General features: G+C 40.9%; 1 protein-coding gene across 1 annotated transcript in view; it reads right to left on the bottom strand.

Moving 5' to 3' along the window:
• Positions 1-2,030: 2,030 nt before the first annotated feature.
• The window catches only part of rasa3 (RAS p21 protein activator 3), a 35,359-nt gene continuing 17,417 nt past the window's right edge, over positions 2,031-19,972 (bottom strand). Inside the window, exons 5-24 of the mRNA XM_053421651.1 lie at positions 19,298-19,374; positions 14,696-14,776; positions 14,534-14,606; positions 12,569-12,642; positions 12,374-12,478; positions 11,485-11,641; positions 11,239-11,387; positions 10,175-10,289; positions 9,949-10,023; positions 9,705-9,828; positions 8,849-8,955; positions 8,152-8,229; positions 7,959-8,036; positions 7,687-7,760; positions 4,988-5,094; positions 4,693-4,775; positions 4,380-4,588; positions 4,192-4,295; positions 3,921-4,104; positions 2,031-3,610 (exon numbers count right to left, since the gene is read on the bottom strand). Of these exons, the coding sequence (XP_053277626.1) occupies positions 3,535-3,610; positions 3,921-4,104; positions 4,192-4,295; positions 4,380-4,588; positions 4,693-4,775; positions 4,988-5,094; positions 7,687-7,760; positions 7,959-8,036; positions 8,152-8,229; positions 8,849-8,955; positions 9,705-9,828; positions 9,949-10,023; positions 10,175-10,289; positions 11,239-11,387; positions 11,485-11,641; positions 12,374-12,478; positions 12,569-12,642; positions 14,534-14,606; positions 14,696-14,776; positions 19,298-19,374 (2,130 nt within the window). The 3' untranslated portion in view covers positions 2,031-3,534. The remainder of the gene's footprint in view (positions 3,611-3,920; positions 4,105-4,191; positions 4,296-4,379; positions 4,589-4,692; positions 4,776-4,987; positions 5,095-7,686; positions 7,761-7,958; positions 8,037-8,151; positions 8,230-8,848; positions 8,956-9,704; positions 9,829-9,948; positions 10,024-10,174; positions 10,290-11,238; positions 11,388-11,484; positions 11,642-12,373; positions 12,479-12,568; positions 12,643-14,533; positions 14,607-14,695; positions 14,777-19,297; positions 19,375-19,972) is intronic.

The raw sequence follows: 19,972 nt of genomic DNA, 5'->3' as shown, positions 1-19,972 counted from the left end.
TCATTTAGTTATTCAGGAAAAAAAAAACACATCACATTTTCACCATTCACTCAGCTGCTTTATGTACACAAATAACAGGCTTACTTTAATACTTTTAAAATATTTGTACAAAATACACTGTTCTCCCTTTATGATAATCACGTGTTTCTCCGAAGAAGCATTTTTTGCTGCAAGAGGTCAGCAGATGTGCGCTGTTAATTTGTGGTGATGGGGGGTGTTTGTTAATATTATTGCATGCTGAAACACAATTATTGCATAATTCATTCCTGTATAGGCTGCAGGGGGGAAAGGGGGAGTTCGGATTACTGTAACTGCAGTTACCCCCCCCCCCCCCCCCTCCCCCCACCACCACCGACTCCACTGATGTTTCTGGGAAGGTTTGGCAAAAGAGAAACTGAAAAACAAAAACATAATAAATATGGTTTCCAGTTTGGGGACGAGAGACAGGAGTGTTTTTGCTGTGTTTCATGTTTTGGGAGAATAAATTGGCAAATGTGTCTCAAAAAGGATCAGTGGTTCTATACAAGGGGAAAGAGGAGAAACTTCATATGAGGCCAGAGCAGAGCAACTTCTCCCACAGGGCGACTAGAGAGTCTTTAGTAAAAGTACAGGCAGTGATTTTTTGTATTTTTTTAAGTGGGATGCTGCCTTTCCTGACCTGTAACACTGGGTTCATTCAATTGGCAATACAACCCGTCTTGTCAGTCACACACACACATACACAAAACACACACACCTCAGTCATTGAATTCAGACGCACAGCAAGATTCCTGTATGACAAGACAAAGATAGAAAACAGAGTCGAACAATCTCTCCTCTCCTGCACGCAAGATCCACATATTCGACAAAGAAAAAGAAAGTCCTCTGAATAACCGCTGTCCGTTATGAAAACAGTTATAGGTTCTGAGATATATAAAAAAAACAATGTCTAAACAATGATATATTTTTTTGTATGTTTTTTTTCTCAAAAATAATTTTAGAAAAGTGATGACTGGCACTGTTTGAGGGGGATCTAGTGACCACCAGAGCACCCAGTTAGGCTACACAACCATTTTTGGGGAAAATACAAAAATTCTATTCAGTGGTTCGTGGTCACCTGGTCGCACACTGCGGAGGCCACCGCCCCCGTGTGGCTACGACTAAACTTCACATGCACAGGTTTTGGCGAGAGGATGAGTGCTGATGAACGTTGGAAGCCAAAAGAGAGAGGCGGTTGCCTTTGGGGGGGGGAGGGGAGGCGTCGAACTACACAACACGGCCGGGTTAACGACTAAAAATCCTGTACCTTCAACAAAATCCTGACCGGTGAGATTCACAGCGGGCAGTTTCTCAGAGGAGTGCACATAAAGAGGTTCCAAAAAAAGTAAGATGGAGCTAAGTCTCTAGAACAGAAAGACCATCATCAGGCAGCCAACTGGGCAACACAACCAGGAACACACCATCCATTTCACAAGCATAACTGGAGACTGGTTATAACGTTAGTACATGTAATAATTATAATTAGGAGTGAAGCTAAGAACCCAGCATCACAGCGCATGAGCCGGACTCACACAGATTCTGCTTTGTGTTACGCATGAAGGGATCGTTTGTTTTCGTTTTTTCTCTTACGCAGAGTTTAACACACACCTGCCTTCATCATGTCTGTATGCTGCCTGTGATGTTGACTGCTGATCTTGTTTACTGGATGTTAGGGACATGGAAAGGTTCTCCATGCAGATCCTGTAATAGTTGCTCATTTATTCTTATTTTGGGGTTAGAGTGGTTGGGAAAAGAGGCTACAGCCCAAAGGCCCCAGATCTACAGTGGCCCAGAGGCTCCTGGTTCATGTTGCAGTTTGTTAATATTCAGAAATGTTTCTCTTATTCTGCTTTAAATTTTGTGGAGGGTTGGGACATAACCAAAAATTGAACCCATTACACTTTGGTGCAGCTTTAAATCAGGGTGTGGATCAAGACATTACTTTTTTTACTTTCTTTAACACTGTGTTTAACACATTGATATTGATTTCTCAAAACAAATTTTCTTTTAAGAGTGTATGCAATTTGGGGCAGATCCCAAAAAATAAATAAATCTGGATCTCGTCAATTAAAATGTGGTTTCATAAAGGGGATTGTTTGGCCTTGGCAGAGATTTGCACTTTACCTGTGTAATTCTAGTTGAATTTATAGATTCCTGACAGAAACAGGAACAATATATAAATTCTAAGGGCAGAATTAGCTGTAGAGCTGTTGTATGCAACATGAATATATAGAGCCAATGGGTGTATATTATGAACACATTGTTATTTCAGTTTAAATTCTGGTTACATGGTACATTTTCCTAAATAAAGTTGTGCCACAAATTCACAAACTGTGGGAGTGGCCCAAAACACTTTAAAATCTTTTTTGAACTTGGATATGATCTAATGTCTTCATTCAAAGATGGAGATGAAATCATCTTCCATCCACGATATCTATCTTTACTCAAAAGAGAAGTTGCACCTTAACATTCGCAGACTTCTTAACACGCTTCAATCAGCATACAGAGATAGAAAAAGACATCTGTGAGTTTGTCAGACTCCGTGTAGGCAGAAATAAAAAACTTTAACTTAAATATACAAGCTATTTGTTTAAGCCAGGTACTGGTTACACAGGGCACAACTAAGAGTGTAACCACAACAGAACAAGACTCCAAACGTGAACTCTTCAACCTGTGCACCCGTTAGAACGTTGATGATAAGGGTTTTTTTTTTTTAAATGGGGGGTAAAACTGCCCGTGGAGTGATTTTCTCATGGCAAACGTCAAGCTGTTTTCGGGCCGTGCTTGGTTCTGATAATCCCTTCTTGTGTTCTCTCGACCTTCGCAGCCTTCCTGAGGAGGTTGGGGACAAAACATAACGAAAACAACAACAAAAAACCCACAGAGGGTTCAAAACACGGTCCTTTCCTTCTAGAGTTTGGTCTGTCAGACGTGAAATACAACGGAACATTTCAAACAAACTTTAAAAACAAATCAAACAGATAAAATTGAAAGTGTGCTGCGAGGCTTGTTCATCCACAGATCTGGAGACGATTAAAGTGCGTGTCGCTCACTGTCAGAACTGTCCAGTGAAAACGTTTGTTTGTTCTCTCGTCACATCAGGGAAAGGAGACTCAAACAGACTCGTGGTGTGATTATCTTCGTCAGACGCATCCACGCCTGTTCCTCTCTTTCTGTCCTTACTGATCTGAGGTCTGTTTCTCCGAACCTGGTGTGATGCACCACGAGGTCCTGCAGAATTTTGTTTCCATCTACACAGCTCATTCAGTCTGCCAGTGGGTTTTAAAACTCTTATTTTCTCAAAGTCTCCGATCCCGCTCATTGTCTACTTCTGGAAACGTCATTTAAAAAAAAGAGAGAAATATTAATTTACGGATAACAATATGAGATAAATGATCTCACCTTCTTCTTTAGTAAAACATAAAGATTTAAAACTCAATGCTAGACCCAGAGCAGTGTTCAGATGGATTTTTTTTTTTGCAGAAGTGAAAAATATGCTGGTTCTTGGCATCATGGCTAGATGGAGTAGGTGGAGCTCTCAGACTGCTGGCGGATGTAGCACTGAAAACTCTTGTCTCCAATCGGGTGCTCTCTGTGGAAGCAGGAGGCAGGAGGTTAGAGAATCGTCTCATGAGACAGAATAGAGCATACATTTGATAAAAGTCGACAACAAAGCTGGAGGACTGAAGGGAAAATCCAGCTCACAGTTTAAGTTATTTAAAATGTTAGAATTGCTTCGTTCAATCTCCAACATCCTTTGCACACGTCAAATGAATAACACTGTACCATAGCACCACCTTCAGGTCGCTCAGTGTTGATTTTACAGTTAGAAATCTCCCATTTCCCGCACAGTTCTCAGGCACCAATGCATTAAATACAGTATAGTACAATAAACCACGTACTGGCTGCCGATCTTTGTCTTCTTGAACTTGTCCCGTTTGTACTTGGTGTGCTGCTGCTCCAAAGTCTGCACGGCTGAGACGATCAGCTTCAGGGTTTTGTATGTCTCCTGCGGGCAGTCGATGACAAAGCTGGAGTACTCCTCCTGTTCGGGCCCGTCGTACACTGACTTGCTGCCACAGGCCTCTGCGGGGGGAGACCAGGCGGCAGAGTCAGGGACAGTGTGCAAATGATCACAGGAGATAAACACGGGACACATGAAATCCTGCACACCTTGCATCTTGATCAGTTTGGTCATGTACGTGCTGAACAGGGAGTAAATCCTCTCAGTCTCTCTGTCTCCGTCCACGTCCAGCTGAATGTTTGCCGGGAGGCCGCTGAAAACGCAGGCAAATGGAAAAGATTAGGGAGAGACATGGGAGAGAAGGTGATGCTGGATCGATCTGGACGAGTTCACGAACCCGGTGCATGGCGTACATCCCGGGGCTGTGTCCGCTGAGACCTTGCAGCAGAGCCAGTGGCCGTTGAGGTAGGCTGAGGGATGGTAGGTGCTCAGGCGCTTGCGGTTGCACTGGCTGACTTTAGTCAGGATGTCGATCCAGTCGCGCGCCTCCACACAGTTGTTGGCCTGGATGTAGAGGGCTCGCTCTGGCTGAATGACCTGGAACATCTGGAGGAGGGAGAGCGGAAAGGAGAAGTAAGCGAGGGAATCAAGATACATGTGGGACAGATTTTGGACAAATATTAAAGGCTATAAAGTTTGTGAGGTCCTACATTTTTCATTTTGAAAGACTCCTCCTCCAGCCGCTCTACCGCCAGGATGTTTTCTATGGGAATGCTGCACAGAGCGCACTCACCTGAAGGGAAGAGATACACATCAGACATGAGAAAGAAAAGGTTTTCACACATGCTCTCTGAAAAATGTCTGGAAAATTGGGTCCATAGTTGGCCTCCCATATATGAAGAACACAGAAAGAGATTTTTCTTGGGGTCTTGCAGGAAAAGTGTTGCAGAATGTCCAGATCAACTAATTGTGACATTTGAGATTGTGAGAAACTTTGAATCGCACCTTTCGTCTTGTGGTAGGTGAACTCGTGGTTCGTGAGGCGAAACCATCTCTTTTTGAAGTTCTTCATCCCAAACCTGTTTCTCCCCTGTGCTCGCTTTATCATAAATCTGTGGGGTAAATGGATGAGAGAGAAAAAAACACACTATAAACCTTGACATATTTTGATATTTCACTAAGTTTTCATTTCTCTGGCAAAATACATCTTTTACACATGTGCAATATGTAAATGTTTACTTGCATAAATTAATTACTTCACATACTAACAGTTGGTATATCCAGCACTCTGTTCTGGTTAAAATAATCTTGTACAGTCAGTAATATTTTATCATTCCAGTTGCATGCTGTCAGTTCTTTCGATTCATCTCTGCTGAATATTTAAAAAAACTTCAGTACAGCATTCATAAATTTAAAAGTCTATGGGTTTAAAAAAGAGACATGTCGGCAGATTAAAGGTACCAGAGGTGTTTTTACATATTTTAACTAATCACCTATAATTTGTATAAATCAAGAACTTGCAGCTACTTGAGATAGTAAATCAATAACACTAATTACAGTGTGTGTCATGTATGTTGTATGTTATATTAGCATGTCATGTGGTTATGCAGTTGTCGACAGGAATTGTGTGTTGTGCCGTTAATGGGTGTAATGACCCTTTGAGTGTTGGCAATTCTTTTAGACGCAAAAATATAAAGAAATATTAAACTGAGAAGGTCCTAATTGAAAGTTAATCAGCAATTATTTATAAATGATTAAGACTTTTAAGAATTTTACTATAAAAAAAATTGTCAAAAAGATTTGTTATTGTCTTTGTTCTTCTCGGTCTAAAGGAACTGCTTCTTCCCTGTGTTTATTTTCATTGTAAACTAAGTATCTTTGTCTTTTTGACGTGGCAATCTCATATATACATGCTTTTGTACATTCAGTTTTTTCCCGTAAAAATGTAATGATGGATCCAGAAAAAAATCTCTCGGTTTGCAGAGCTTGTCAACTTGCCACATCTAAATGATAAATACATTTATAAATAAATAAATGTGACTGTCTACTCAGGAGGATTAGCTGTATCAAGGAAGCTTCAAATCTCTGTAAGTTCATTTTAACACTCTGATGAAATATGTGGGATTGTATGTGAGATATATTTGTTATTTAAACATATAAAACCACCGACATGTTCCTTTAAAGCATTGTAAACGCCGAGATGTCTTCGTTTTTAAGTTTGAGGGCCACATAATACATGGAATTCAAAGTACCAGGGATATAAACACTAACAGTCACCCACAGGAAAACCGTTCTCATATTTCACTACTGAGCCCGAAAAAAGAAAAAAAGTGCTGGTTTCACATCTGCCGTGACGCCTGGCGCTGAGCTGGGGTCTCTAATGTGTCCGGTTGGGATATGGTCACAGTCTGCACAGGAGGTATTGAGGGTCAAGATGCGGGCAGATATGAAATCTAAGAAATGTTTGCACAGTAACCAACCCCTGCTGCGGCCATCACACCAGGCATGTGTGGCGTGGCGAGGGGCGAGAAGGACAATCAGCTTTACTTTATACCAGCAGTCAACAGCCACAGTGTCACGGTTCAGGTTGCTTTTACACAGGCCAGATATAAAGTAAAGTGCAGCAGCGTCTACGGCAGAGCAGGGAAGTCGGTGGGGGAGAAAATGGCCAGCTCGGTTTGGATGGGGGGGGTCACGGTGCACACACAGGAGGGGGGCGGGGTCACAAGGGCAAAGCCTTTTTACAGAGAAGCGCTTACCTGCCCTTTGTGCCTTTTGACCCTTTCCCATCAACCCTCTTTATTGTGAGTTTTACACTCCTACGCCCGGTAGCAGAAACAAAAGAAGGGTGGGGGGGTGTTGATGAGCGAGGCACCGGCACAACCACCAACAGCTGGAAACTCTCCGAAATTTTAGCTTTTAAATACTGTCAAAATAAAAGCTCTTACTTGCTTTTTGAATAACAGTTTGGTGTAATGATAGATAGTAGATACCACTCTCACTCTCTTGTCTGCTCAGTGTGAGGCTGAAGCCCACAGCCGGTTAGCGTAGCATTAAGACAGAGGAAGCATGTAGCCTGGCTTCATCTAAAGGTAAACGTAATCTGCTAACCAGCACCAGAAAACCTAATGTGAACCTGAAACTAGTAGCTTCCTCAAATCCATAATAAATCTGAATTAGTTTGAAGCCAAAGACATCCTTCCTATTCCCAGATTACATCCAGTATTTGTAGCAGAACAGAATAAAAACTGTGTATATCTCCTTTACAAGTGGCATACGCTGCCAAGGATTGCCAATAAAATGACACAGGCAAGTAAAAAGTATAAAATAAAGTAAAAAATAAAGGAAGCACAAGTTGAGCAGCTGATCACAGACCTGTAGTGTTATATATTTACCCTACAGATGTGAGTGGTATCAATCTACTCATTTTACTCTCCCAGGAAAGTAACAGTTTACCAAAATGTTAAAGTATTCGGTAAAGTGCAGCCGTAGAAATCAACTCAGCTGTTTTGTCTGAAAGAAACGTCATTAGCAGTCAAATTAAGAGGCTGATGTGGTATAAGCCACAGTTTTATTAGGATTACAAAACCAAGTCATGTGAAATAAATGTTCTATTTGGTTTGGGGTGCTTCTGGATTTGTGGTCTGTTTTTCTGCTGGTATTTTTTTTACTTGTATTAGTTTGACAGTAAGTTGGCTGCTTACCCCTCTTTGAGCATGATGGGTGTTTCAATGCTCTTCTGATCCCATTTGCCAGAGGTGGAGATCAGGTCCAGGAACTGGAGAGGGAAGAGAAGGATTTTATTTGTCTGTTTGTTCACTCTCACATGAAACCCTTTGTCGGTTCTTTGGCCAAAATAGTTCAAATAATTGAACCCCTTGATGGGTGTTCATCTAGATTCACTTGATACGCAAGTCAAAAAGAACATTTGAGCAAGATCTATTGAAAGCAACAAGGTAGGAAGCCAAACACTCACATTCTTCACAGAGTCCGCATATTTCTGCTCGTTGAAGTAGTCGTAAAACGCAGCCATGTAAGACTCTTTGAAGTTGGCCTTAACAGGATGAAAAGACAGATCAGTGTAAAGGTTAAGATAAAAAAAAACAATGGGGCCGAGTCAAATAACATAACTGAAAATAGGAAAATACACTTTGAGCGGAGAAACTCACAGATTTAGACTTTGCGAGACTTCCCAGGGTCTGGATCGTCTTGGAGATGAGGGTCAGGGTTCGTGAGGTGGAGGTATCCTGAGGACAAAACAGACATCAAGTAAAACAAAGGTTAAAGGTAGACAAAAAAAAAATCAAAGAAAGATATTGCGTTATTAATTAAGGTCATATATAAAAACTAAAATAGTGTTTCCATGGTCAAGAATCACATTTGAATTTCAGCTTTTAAGCAACGTGAATTTGAAAAATGTGGAACTTGAACAATATATATTTTTCTGTGATAACTAAACAAGCTCAACCTGCTGAGGAAGATCATGTGACACATGAAGCTACTGTTTCCAGGTCATTTTAAAATTCTTAAAAAATGCTCTTATTTCCAGAGTAATGAGTTAACTTGTATATTCAAGGATGAAGACACATTATCCTTCAAAACAGCAGGTCCACAATCACACACACATAAAAACAACCATAAGAAAATGTTCAACTACGGCGTATGACTAGGAAGCCAATAACAAAAAAACAATATAGTAAAACAACCACAAGTGTTAGTGTAGTTATCAATCTACACACAAGGTAAAGTGATACTGTGGCTTTGAACTAAGGGGCTTCTGGAATTTACTGTGTTTGTTTTGCAGGCACGCAATCTAAAACACATCTCTGATAGCATTAACTCCAAGTGTTCATCGTTCCGACTCACTGGATGGTGCGGCCGTAGATGGAACAAGTTGGGGGAGAGGATGGCTGGAGCAAAGAAACGCAGGAAAATGAAACTGCTCACTGCTGTGTATCGTACATCCTGGTCGACTGGAGAGAAGAAAAACACAAAACAGGGTGAGCTGATTAATATAACACCCAAAATATTACTTATAGTCATTCTGGAAAAATGACTGAGGAAGTAAATTCATTCCAATTTATTGTAGCCTTTACTGATAAAATCTAATTTGTGAACATGGATGATATAGAATATGTTTGCTGTTCACATGTGAAATATTTAAATTGTTAATTACCTTTGAGAAACCCTGTGAGATATTAAAAAGGTCTTTATCTGAATCTTTCTCATGATTGGGCAGTTATTTTAAATATATGCATAAATATGTTATTTAAACGCATATAAAGGCACTAATTTATAACCAATGTTTTTTAATTCCTTTATATTTATTACAAAAAGAAGATTTTTGTCTTGTAATCAAATTTGGTTTGGGACCATTTTTATTTTTAAACACATTTTATATAATATTTCTCAGCTTGTGCCTCATGTGACTGCAGTGCTTCGTGATGGCCAACAGGAGGCAGTGCAGTATATGATAATGGGTCTACATTGTGACACACAGGCATAATAAGTGTGCAGGAGGCTTAAGTGGTTTCAGGTTTGACACAAAGAGCTGAGCACAAAACAGAAAGAAAAAACTTGCGATCCTGAGCGAACAGGAAAAAAAATGTCCTTGGACATCTCGTACATCCTGTTCTTTATTGTCTGTTTCCTGTTTGTTATTAGCCGCTTTCTTTCTTTCTTCTTCCTCCATCTCTGGTATTTTGTTCAGGAGGTGAGGTACCTTGGAAACGAGTGGCAGCGGACTCTCTCAGAGAGAAGAAGATGTCGCACATGACGGTGGGACAGCGAACGCCAGAGGTGGTGATGACGTTGAAGATGCGGTCGACATACTGACGAAGGTTTTCCTGAGGAGAGAGAGAGCAGGGCGGAGGTATCACACAACACGCCAATGATCAACCCAACACAATCACACACACACACACACACACACACACACACACACACAGACACACACGCCTTTTTACCCTGTTGGTGTCCAGGTTCTCCGACTCTTTGAGCTTCACCGGGTCGATTTCACAGGGTTTGTGTTCAGCGCAGATCTGTGACGATTTAGAAAAAGCATTAAAACCTCTGTTGGCAATTGATTTTCTAAAATATCCTCAGACGGGCCACATGTGTGACGAGTTAAAATACAGTGGAAAAATACTGTGAGCAAAGGAAAAAGGGCACGGGAGTATTGCAGCGTCATACCTCATCTATGATGGGTTTAAGTGTGACCTGCAGATAGTGCATTCCTGCCAGCTTCATGGTCTCATCGATGCACTTAGAAGTCAGCGAGTTTCCCCGGAAAATGGTGTTTGGATCCCTGCGAAAAGGAAGCAGAGTGCGATACTGAGCACAAACCGAAACTAACTCAATGAGACGACAAAGCTGAAACTAAATTAGAAAAACCTGACGTCTGACAGTAATTTAATATCCAAAGTTAATAATATTAAAGAGGTAGAATATGTTTTGAGAGTCTGATCAAAGTAGTCGATAAAAAAAACTAAAAAACTAATCATGACCTGTTTTCAGACATGCACTGAAGTCACGGCATTGTCCTGAAGTATTCCATAAGGGCTGAACGTGAGCACGCAAATGACTAAGTCAGGTTCTCCCAGGACATTTTCAGGACCTTTTCCTGGGAGTCCCCCTTGTAAGATTTCAGGAGAATGTCTGAGTCAGCCCGTGTGACAAGGCAGCAGCAAACTTTTTGGGAAAATTCACAGTCAAGCGAGTAGGTGTGTAGATGATGTTTTTAAGATTACAAATATCTCTAAGGTAAAGTAAAATTAGAGCCCATCGACAAGGATCTTAACTAAGAAAGATAACAAGTTTTAAGAGTTTTAGCTGATAAAGGCCGACGCTGGTGTCAAATTTATATGTCATGTTCTGCCTCCTGCATGTTTCTTTGTAGCGGCCACTCCTCGACTGAATGTTCTGAACATTCTCTGTTGTTGTGAACGCGTCTGACTTGGACCATCTCTTGCTGCATTCTTTATATGTGAAAAGAAAAATCCTGAACATATCCAGATAAAATTTTTCAGAAGTTGTCAGAATTCATGTCTGAAACGCCTGTGGTGATACATCTGCAACTGAATTAGCAGCTTAAAAGAAATCCCTGATATATAATAGGCTTATAAAAAAAAGAATTCTACTCATTCTACTGCAAATAAAGATAAAAGCTGCACCCTGAGGTCAAACTGAATCATGTTATAGCTGCGGAGCTTGTTTCTGGTGTTATTCAAAGTGAAAAGGTGCGACATGACACTCACTGTGTCCGGTTGACTTCAGCGTGAGCGATGGCGCTGATGAAAGGCACGATCTTGCCGTAATGAAGAAAGAGACGCACGAGGGGGATGGCGGCTTCTTGCTTTTCTCGACACACCTCCCCCAGAGTGTGAGCGGTGGACGCTGACACGGGCTGAACAGAGAGGACGAGGAGTGAACAAGAGGCGATCAGACAGCTGCGTGTGAATGTCTGAGCGGAGCTGACACACGCTAACATGCTCGGACTGTACCTGGACCATAGCAGAGTACAGCAGCAGATCTCTGAGAGGAGTGTAATGTTCAGACGGGAAGACGTGGTCCTCGGTGTAAACGATGTTCAGACGCAGAGAGCCGAGCTCCTCCACCTTCACTGTCTTCCCTCCGTTCTCCCTCGGCTGGAGAAAGTACCTGAAGGAGAAAAGGGGCAAAATATCCACAGTGTCACTGATTAGTCTTTGATTTGAATTATTTTCATAAATGAATGATTTTCAGACTAAAAGATATTTAAAACTTAGTTTAAAGCTGCACTGAGCTATGTTTTCATTGACGATGATAAAATGACTATGATGTGAAAGGTGTTTCCAGTTTCCCTCAAAGACTTTACGCATCCGTTATGTTATTCTTTTTGGATTCATGGCTTCATGACTTTATTATCTTGAGCCATAAAGAAGCAAATGTTGTTGGAGATTTGCTGCGTATCTAATTTTTGTGTAAATAATAAACGTTTTATCTGTTTCTTTATTTGATTTTATTTTATCTATTATTCATAACAAATATATGTACATTAGGTCCCCATTATATATATTTATTTTTGTTTTATACATCTTCAACTCATTCAACTCAAACTTAGTCTATACTTGTCATCGTAATAAACATGCTATAGAATCAAACTTTGACTGATACATAATCCATTCAAAATATCAATGTTGGGTTCACAACTGACACTGACTTTGTGTTTGAGGGGTCAAATAAAGGGAGTTAAAAGTAAAATATTTTCACCTGAAATTTCAAGTAGACACCAGACATAAGTACATTAATCTCAATTTTGTACTTCAATACAGTAATGAGTGAATTTACTTAGTAACTTCCCACCCATGGACAGAACGTGGTGATTTTACGTGTCAGTAACATTTCTCTCACCATGCGTCATGAACCCCGACCTGACCCAGGACTCGCAGAGGAACCCGCACGCCTCCCAGGAACTCATCCCCGAACTTCAGGTTGCTGGCGTTCCACAGATCCACCCTGAAGACAGACAATGGGGAAACAGCTCAAACATGGGAGAAGCTTTAAAAGACACAAAGTTAGATTCCTTTAAGACCGCTCCTGGCTCACCTCAGGGCCAGTTTGTCAACGTCCTCTTCTTCGACATCAAAATGTCGCTTCGTGTAACTTAATGGTCGTGTTACCTAGAAATGGAGGCGGAGTAGAAGTCAGGATTTTTGTGCTGGCGCGCTACAGAGTCAAATGCATCATGAGAAATGTGCTGGTGGAAGAGTTCAAACATTAATCAATCTGCAGATGATTAATCTGCAACTATTCCATCTGTTTTTGTATCTCAGTTTTCACCATGTAAAACAAGCAAACTGAATATGTCCCTTCAGAATTAGGATTCCATCAATTATCCATTCAGCTTATCACAGGGAAAACATGTAAACTCCACAGAAACCATGCAGGTGAACAAAGATTTGAGCAAAGAACAGTCTGCCCCAATTTTACTTATAACATTTATATATTCGAAACATCTATAGAGAGAACTATTGGCTGATGAATAAAACACAAAAAAATAATAGTTAATTTCTAATTTGTAAGTTTTGATTATCTAGTTTGTAAGTCAGCAAGAGTACAGTATGCTCTACAGCAATGGTCACCAACCTTTTCACTTTTTTATTCTAAACGTAAGCCGAGATCTAGCACCCTAATATTCTCCAAGAAACCCTCTTAGGAGGGTGATCCTCTTTTATATTATACAATATTCAAATTAATATCAATTCATATTTACAATGCACAATTTGTAGCTTCTCAGTTCCACAACATGTTCTGCAGAGGAGCTGCTACTGCAGCACAATGGTTTTACATATAGGCTTTAATTTGAATATGGCCACATTACTGCCCTGTATGAAAGAAGTCCCTTGTACTCAAATAAATACCAGTACTACACAATATGAAGCCTTGCATCTCCCGCCCCTACAAATATTATAAAAAAAACTTTTAAACAAGGGAATGGATTCCATCAACAGTAACGCTCGAGTGCTTTTATTTTGAAAAGGCATACAGAAAGTATTGCATCATTTGTTTGTGTCATAAATTCATCAGATAAACATTTAAACTCAGGTGAAAGATAATTTTCTCTGTTTATTCTGGTGGGAATCACAATGTTTATCTGTCTATGACACAAATGTATTTCTGAACCCGTTTCAAAGTAAAAGCACTCCAGTGTTTCACCTTCTGAATCCACTCATTTGTTCCAACGGGGCTTTGATTGTAATCGACAGACAGATAGAGTCCTGACATTTACTTTAGTAGATAAACCAACTTGTTCTTGAAGGAAATGCAGGAGATAAACCTGCAGCTCCACCGTCACTAGCGGACACATAGTGTGTGTGAAAAACAGAAAACCGACACACAACTGGTCTGCGGCGCGATGACAGCCAGTGTGTCCATGGGGTTGGGGGATCGACAGTGAAGACTGGGAGATCGACTGGTAGATCGAGATCGACAGGTTGGGCGACAAATATATTAGGCAAATATGTGTGATTTTGGGCTATATAAATAAAATGGACTTGACACAACATCCATTTCTGGTGTGGAAAACTCTAGAAACTGCTCTAGGGAAGAACGTGTCATGGTTCATGTAGGTTTGGAGCAGGAACACATGACAGAAGCGTGATCAACCTCCTGAGTTTGCATGTGGACGCGGAGCTCTTTGTGTGACACACAGGGTGGGGGGGGGGGGGGCTCTACATTGGGAATAAATGAGACGGTCTTTTCGAGGCAGAAATCAATGGGCCGGATTGTTTGGTGGTTCGTCTGCATCAATCATACTCTTGTCCCGCTGAGTCCTGGAGGCCAGAGGGAGGAGCCAAACAATAATGTCCGAGCAGAGCGACGGTTAACTGGGGCAGTGATCGACTCAGGGAGGTTGTCTGACGTTATATGAACCAATTTATATAAATATCAGCTGTGATGTGTAATCAAGTCATCGTCTCTTTGGATTTGACTGATTCCCGGCACGAACACACAACTTCACATCAACGGATTTATTTTGAACTAAACAAGTAAAATGCAGGAAACTTTTACCTCAAAATAGAAAACCTCGTCATACTGTGGATTGTTGGTTTTCCTCTTCACCTTGGTCTTTTTGGCATCTGACCTGTGGAGGCATGAAGGTCAAATCACATGTTGGTATCAAGTCAATCAGGAGAAATCAAAGGTGTGGGGGGAGACTGGTGAGGTCATCACCTTGAGGGTCCGAGTAAGGAAACAGCAGCGTAGGGATCACATTGGCCATTGACTATTGGAAGACCTTGGCACTCCAACACTCTGTAGAAACACATAGAGACGACATTGATTAATGAACATATAGTGTGTCAGCACATGCACGTACATAAAAACACACACACAAACACACACCTGTAACATGACATAGTAAACGCATCATTAACACTGCATGATCTCATCCTCTCCTCTGATTGCCTGCCCTTATTGCCCAGATGTCAGGGATCATAACAGTAAAAGTTATGTGGTAGATAAAACCATTTTATTCAATACAAACGTTTATTAGACTAAGTTAGATTTCAAACTATTTGCCTGAAACAATATGTGTTGAGTGTTAGCAGGTAAAACATTTGTGCTTGCAGCCTTTTTGTGGCTACAGGAAACTTGTGGCTGTCATCCAATAGATAATAATAACAGTGGAGATGCATAAAAACAATTGAAGTGACTGAAAGCCTATTTAGATTTAGCGTTTAATCCACAAATCACCTGAAAGACGGCTTCGTACAAGTGGCACCCACTTACAGCCGCTCCCATCTTTTTTTTCTTTTCGTGTCTTTTTACCATTGCAAATTACTCAAGATATTTCTATACAAAACAAGATTTCCACAGTGAAACGTTTACAGCCTATTAAGTAAATATTCTGTATTTTGTTTCTTTATTCTCTTGTACCTCCTTCTGACATTCTGTCCGCTGCTGCAACAAGTGAATGGCCTCAGTGTGGGATCACTAAAGTTGTATCTTATCTTTGTCAATTGTTGAAAATTTTATATTTTTTAATTTGGGGAACGGATTAACTGTTAAATGCGTAAAACAATGTTTTAAACTGACTTTTTATTTTAACACAGTAAGTAACAACATGTTGGTGAATGAGGGACACAAGTTTATTCTTTTTTCAATGTACAAAAACGTCAGCATCATATCAAGTTAGTGAGCTGGACCCTTGTCACAGATATATAACAACACACTGTACTCACTGCTCCTGAGTTTAGAGCACTTTGAGTTTTCTCAGTGGGAAGTAACAAAGTACATTTTCTTTCAGTAACTGTCTGTGATGGGACATTTTGTATTTAGATAAGTTTGATGAAAGATTGACAAGTGTATATATATAGAATGTAATATCCTAAGATGTTTTCTGCAGTTAGACTGGTGAAATCCTCTGTGCTGATGTGTATTGGCTGGAGACTCCTGAGCCTGCTGCTGAAAGAAAAGGGTTTTCACAGCAGGGGTTATCTTACTGTGTGGAACAGAGTGACCATAGGTGTTTAAACGGCGCAGACGAGGGGGTCTGAGAGAATGGGGGTTTCACTGAGAGAAACAGGTTTGAGTCTCAGCAGAGGCCTGATGGAAATGTGTAGTGAGACTTCGAAGGGGTCCTCATTCAGATTGAGAGTGACCAAATCTAAGCCTGAAGACAACACGCAGAGAGCTGATTGGATAAACATTCTACCTCTGTGAAAGGAGGGGCTTATTTAGTATAAATCTAATGTGATTCCATTGTTCTGGGCCATTGACCCAAGTCTGACTAAATGACGAGGGTGCTCTGGTCCCTAGTCGCAGCTAGGTTGAATTGTATGAACCAGAAGATAATTGTTTGTCGTGTTATGTAATAAAAATCCCAATACACTGTCCTTAAGTACAAATTTGATAAAGGGAGGGAAGTAATTACATGTGAGCAGTTGGCAAAGACATTTAAAATCCTGAATGGTCCAGCAACTTCAGATACAACACAAATAAAAAGTCCACAGAGACAAAAGAAATACGATATAAAATGCAGAAGAGAATGTATCTTGAGAGAAATAATGAAAACAAAGCTTGGGAAATTGGAATATAACTTGTGCTTCTGATCACTGCATTTTATTTAACGTTCACATTTTCAAACTGTGTATCCATCTATGATCAAAGCTCTGTTCTTTGAGCTAAAAAATAGAAGACAAACATTCATTCTGGAAGATACACAAACATAAAATATAGTTGCATAACCCTCCATCCACTCATCCATCCATCCCTCCATTGGCTCATTCATTCTCTCATGCATCCATCCATCCATTCATCCCTCCCACCATTCATTCATTCATCCCTAACCCTGATGACATCATGTTGTAAGGGGATTAGCAAACCAAACAGGACAGGACACCCAGTAGGACGAATCACTTCCTGTGTGTCATGGTGATGCACCACTCGTCACTCCACATGATGTATTACACAGCAAATCACAGTGCTGCGCCCACACACACACACACACACACACACACACACACACACAAACACACACACACGCGCACACGCACACGCACACACACACGCACACACACACGTTCCTAATAAGGAATAAGGAGTGGGCTGGGTTAAGCATCACTAATGCCAGAGTACTTCCTGTCCAATAAGCTTGTTTATATAACCCCTGCTTGGCCTACTATCCAGGCCTCACTGTCCCTCTCCCTCATCGCCGCTGTTTGCTCTGATGTGCCAGACAGTGGTGGCGAGAGGCAGACGTGTTGTTTGTGTTAGTTGACATTACTCATATTAGGTTAATGTGCTTCTTTTACTGCGCCCACGCATCCTGTCCAAAACAATTTGCCTCATAAACGTAGGAAATAAAGTACATCACAATCAACCCGAGCCCTAAACGAACACCACATAAAGGAAGCAGATGGGATCATGAGTCAGTGTCGGGGACTGATACACTATTTAAAATTAGTTAGATTCAATATTGAGTTAAATTATCACACGGAATTGAGTATTTACAAAAAGGAAAACATGTGTTTTGCCATGAGACGCCTCAGATGTTGTTGTACAAAACCAACTGCGTCCATACCACAAGTAAACATATTAGATAACAATCAAAATATTAGCCTCTAGAGGGCGATGTATTATTCTGAGTTGCCTCTGGGGCCACTTGGGTCAGCAACAGTGCAAATTTGAAAATTAACCAAATCTGAAGATGTGGCTTTTCAAAATAATTTATATTTACTTCCAACCCATAGACTGCATATAAAGATGGCCCGCGCGTCTTTGCTTCTTCCAACTGTCTAGACATGACGCAAAAATGTCATGGATATGAACGTCGCCATCTTGCGTATTTGGAGCCAGAGTTTGCATGCTAGCGATCAGGGATCCGGGGAAGGAGCCGCAGTAGTGAAGTTCCATTGATACGCACGCTCGACCAACAACGAGTTAGTCTCAACAGTCAATCGTGATGTTTCACATCATTTTTATAGCTTCAGATAACTAATTAAATCCAAGACTGTGTGTAAAGATTGGACGACATGACAGCTCCTCAAAAGTGAAGCCAGATCATCAGGATCACCCCTGGTGGCTGGCTGCAGTAAAGGTCATAAATCCTGCCTCCTCCATGTGAGTGGATGGGACATGGGCCAAACTAAAAAGTAAAAGTACACATCAAATAATTGTTTCCCTGATTAACAGATGAGACGGACATTTGACAAGCGATTGATTTGGGCACAGATTGAATCTGCCGTTGTATGAGATATCGAACACACTGCAAATGACCTTAACCTTGACATGAAACAGTAAAAACAAGTGTGTAGTGTGCGATTTTCTTGCAGTCGATCAGTTTGATGTGCAGCGCTGAGTGTACACAGTTAGTCCCATACACACACACAGGTCTTTTCATAGAGATGTGACTAAATGACCTTCTGCTCAACACTCTAAGCTCCTTACCCACAGTGTGCTCTGTGAGCAGAGCCCTGCTGGCTCATCATCAGACTTTACAAGTTACAGAAGAAGAGCTGGAGAGCAAACAAGAACACACACACACACACACACACACACTGAGTTATCCATCCAGAGGCATATCATTGATCCCCTGCAAACACATTTTACACACACACACACACACAACGACACACTCACACACATTCGTAAGAGCAGCTTTACAAATTCATGACTTCCAATTCCAGAATGTGTAAAATTACACAGTGATCTGCAGTTGGCAGCAGTGAGGTGTCAAAGGTAAAGAAGTCGACTGCGTGCAGCACAACGTGGATGCATATTGTGCAATTAAAGAAAAGTATGAAACACAGGAAACACACGGGGGATTTGTTTTCTTAGTGACTAAAGTAATGAGATCCCAAAAGACGATGCTATCACCAAAATCAGTCTGTTAATCTATCATGGTTCCGTCATCCTGTATTTCAACATAAGACCACGTCAGTTGTATTGTGGTTTTGGTGTGAGTTTCATATTGTGACACCCCTGATGCACTCACTACGTTCTGGTGGGAAACTTTGAATAAACAGAATTTTTTGTTTGCTTATAACTCAACACTTCAGACTTTCCCGACCTTTGCAGTGGGTGGATTAACCTTTTTGTTCATTATTATAATCTTTGGCTTTACACTGTTAGTGTTCCACTGTTATCATTATAAAACTGTATTTCCAAGTTTAAGTGTATATTTTTTATTCTGACTTTTTTTGTAACCAGCAGGGCGTGGGAAATAAATTTGTCTTTGTCCCAATTGTGTGTGCGTGTGTGTGTGTGTGTGTGTGTGTGTGTGTGTGTGTGTGTGTGTGTGTGTGTGTGTGTGTGTGTGTGTGTGTTCCTCACCGTGTGGCTAGTTTATGGCTGATGACTCCGCTGTCGGTGATGACTTCACTCAGACGTAGCTCCAGGTGCACTTTTCCCTGCACAACACACACACACAAATATACACTTTTTTATTCATCACATATTTTTCCAATGAGATAACACACAGTTCAAAGTTCTGGTTGTTAACGATTAATTAAGAACACTTCACACGGCCAAGTGCCCAGTGACCGGGAAGACATTCACTATCCAGTGAGAACCACTCACTAACACCAGTGTGTATGTGCATTAGAGTCGAGCCTGACAACAACGCGCAACCTAATCCAATCGAAGATGTCAGACTTTCAAACTTTCTCCAGTCTTCATTGAAAATAACCAAATGGGTTTCAACTCCATGACTTTGAAGGGATTCAATAGACGGTATTAAGTTTATGTTGTCACAATAAGCATAGGATTGCTTGAGTTATGTGTGGTCACAGTTAACGCGTCCCTCGAGGGGATTCTCAGATATCATGTTCGCAAAACCTGTCTTGTGACATCACAGTGACTTTGACCTTTAACCTGATTCTAATCAGTTCATCCTTGAGTCCAAACTATTTCAAAGCGTTACGGAAATATGTATATATATACAGAGTCACAAGGAAAACCTGAGCGCATACTGTATCCATTTGTCCATCCGTCATCTTATATCCTGTA

This window comes from Pleuronectes platessa, chromosome 1 (genome assembly GCF_947347685.1).
Source record: "Pleuronectes platessa chromosome 1, fPlePla1.1, whole genome shotgun sequence".
NCBI classification, from domain to species: Eukaryota; Metazoa; Chordata; class Actinopteri; order Pleuronectiformes; family Pleuronectidae; genus Pleuronectes; species Pleuronectes platessa.
The sequence above is the reverse complement of the archived record's forward strand: the minus strand, read 5'-3'. Positions and strand labels throughout refer to the sequence as shown.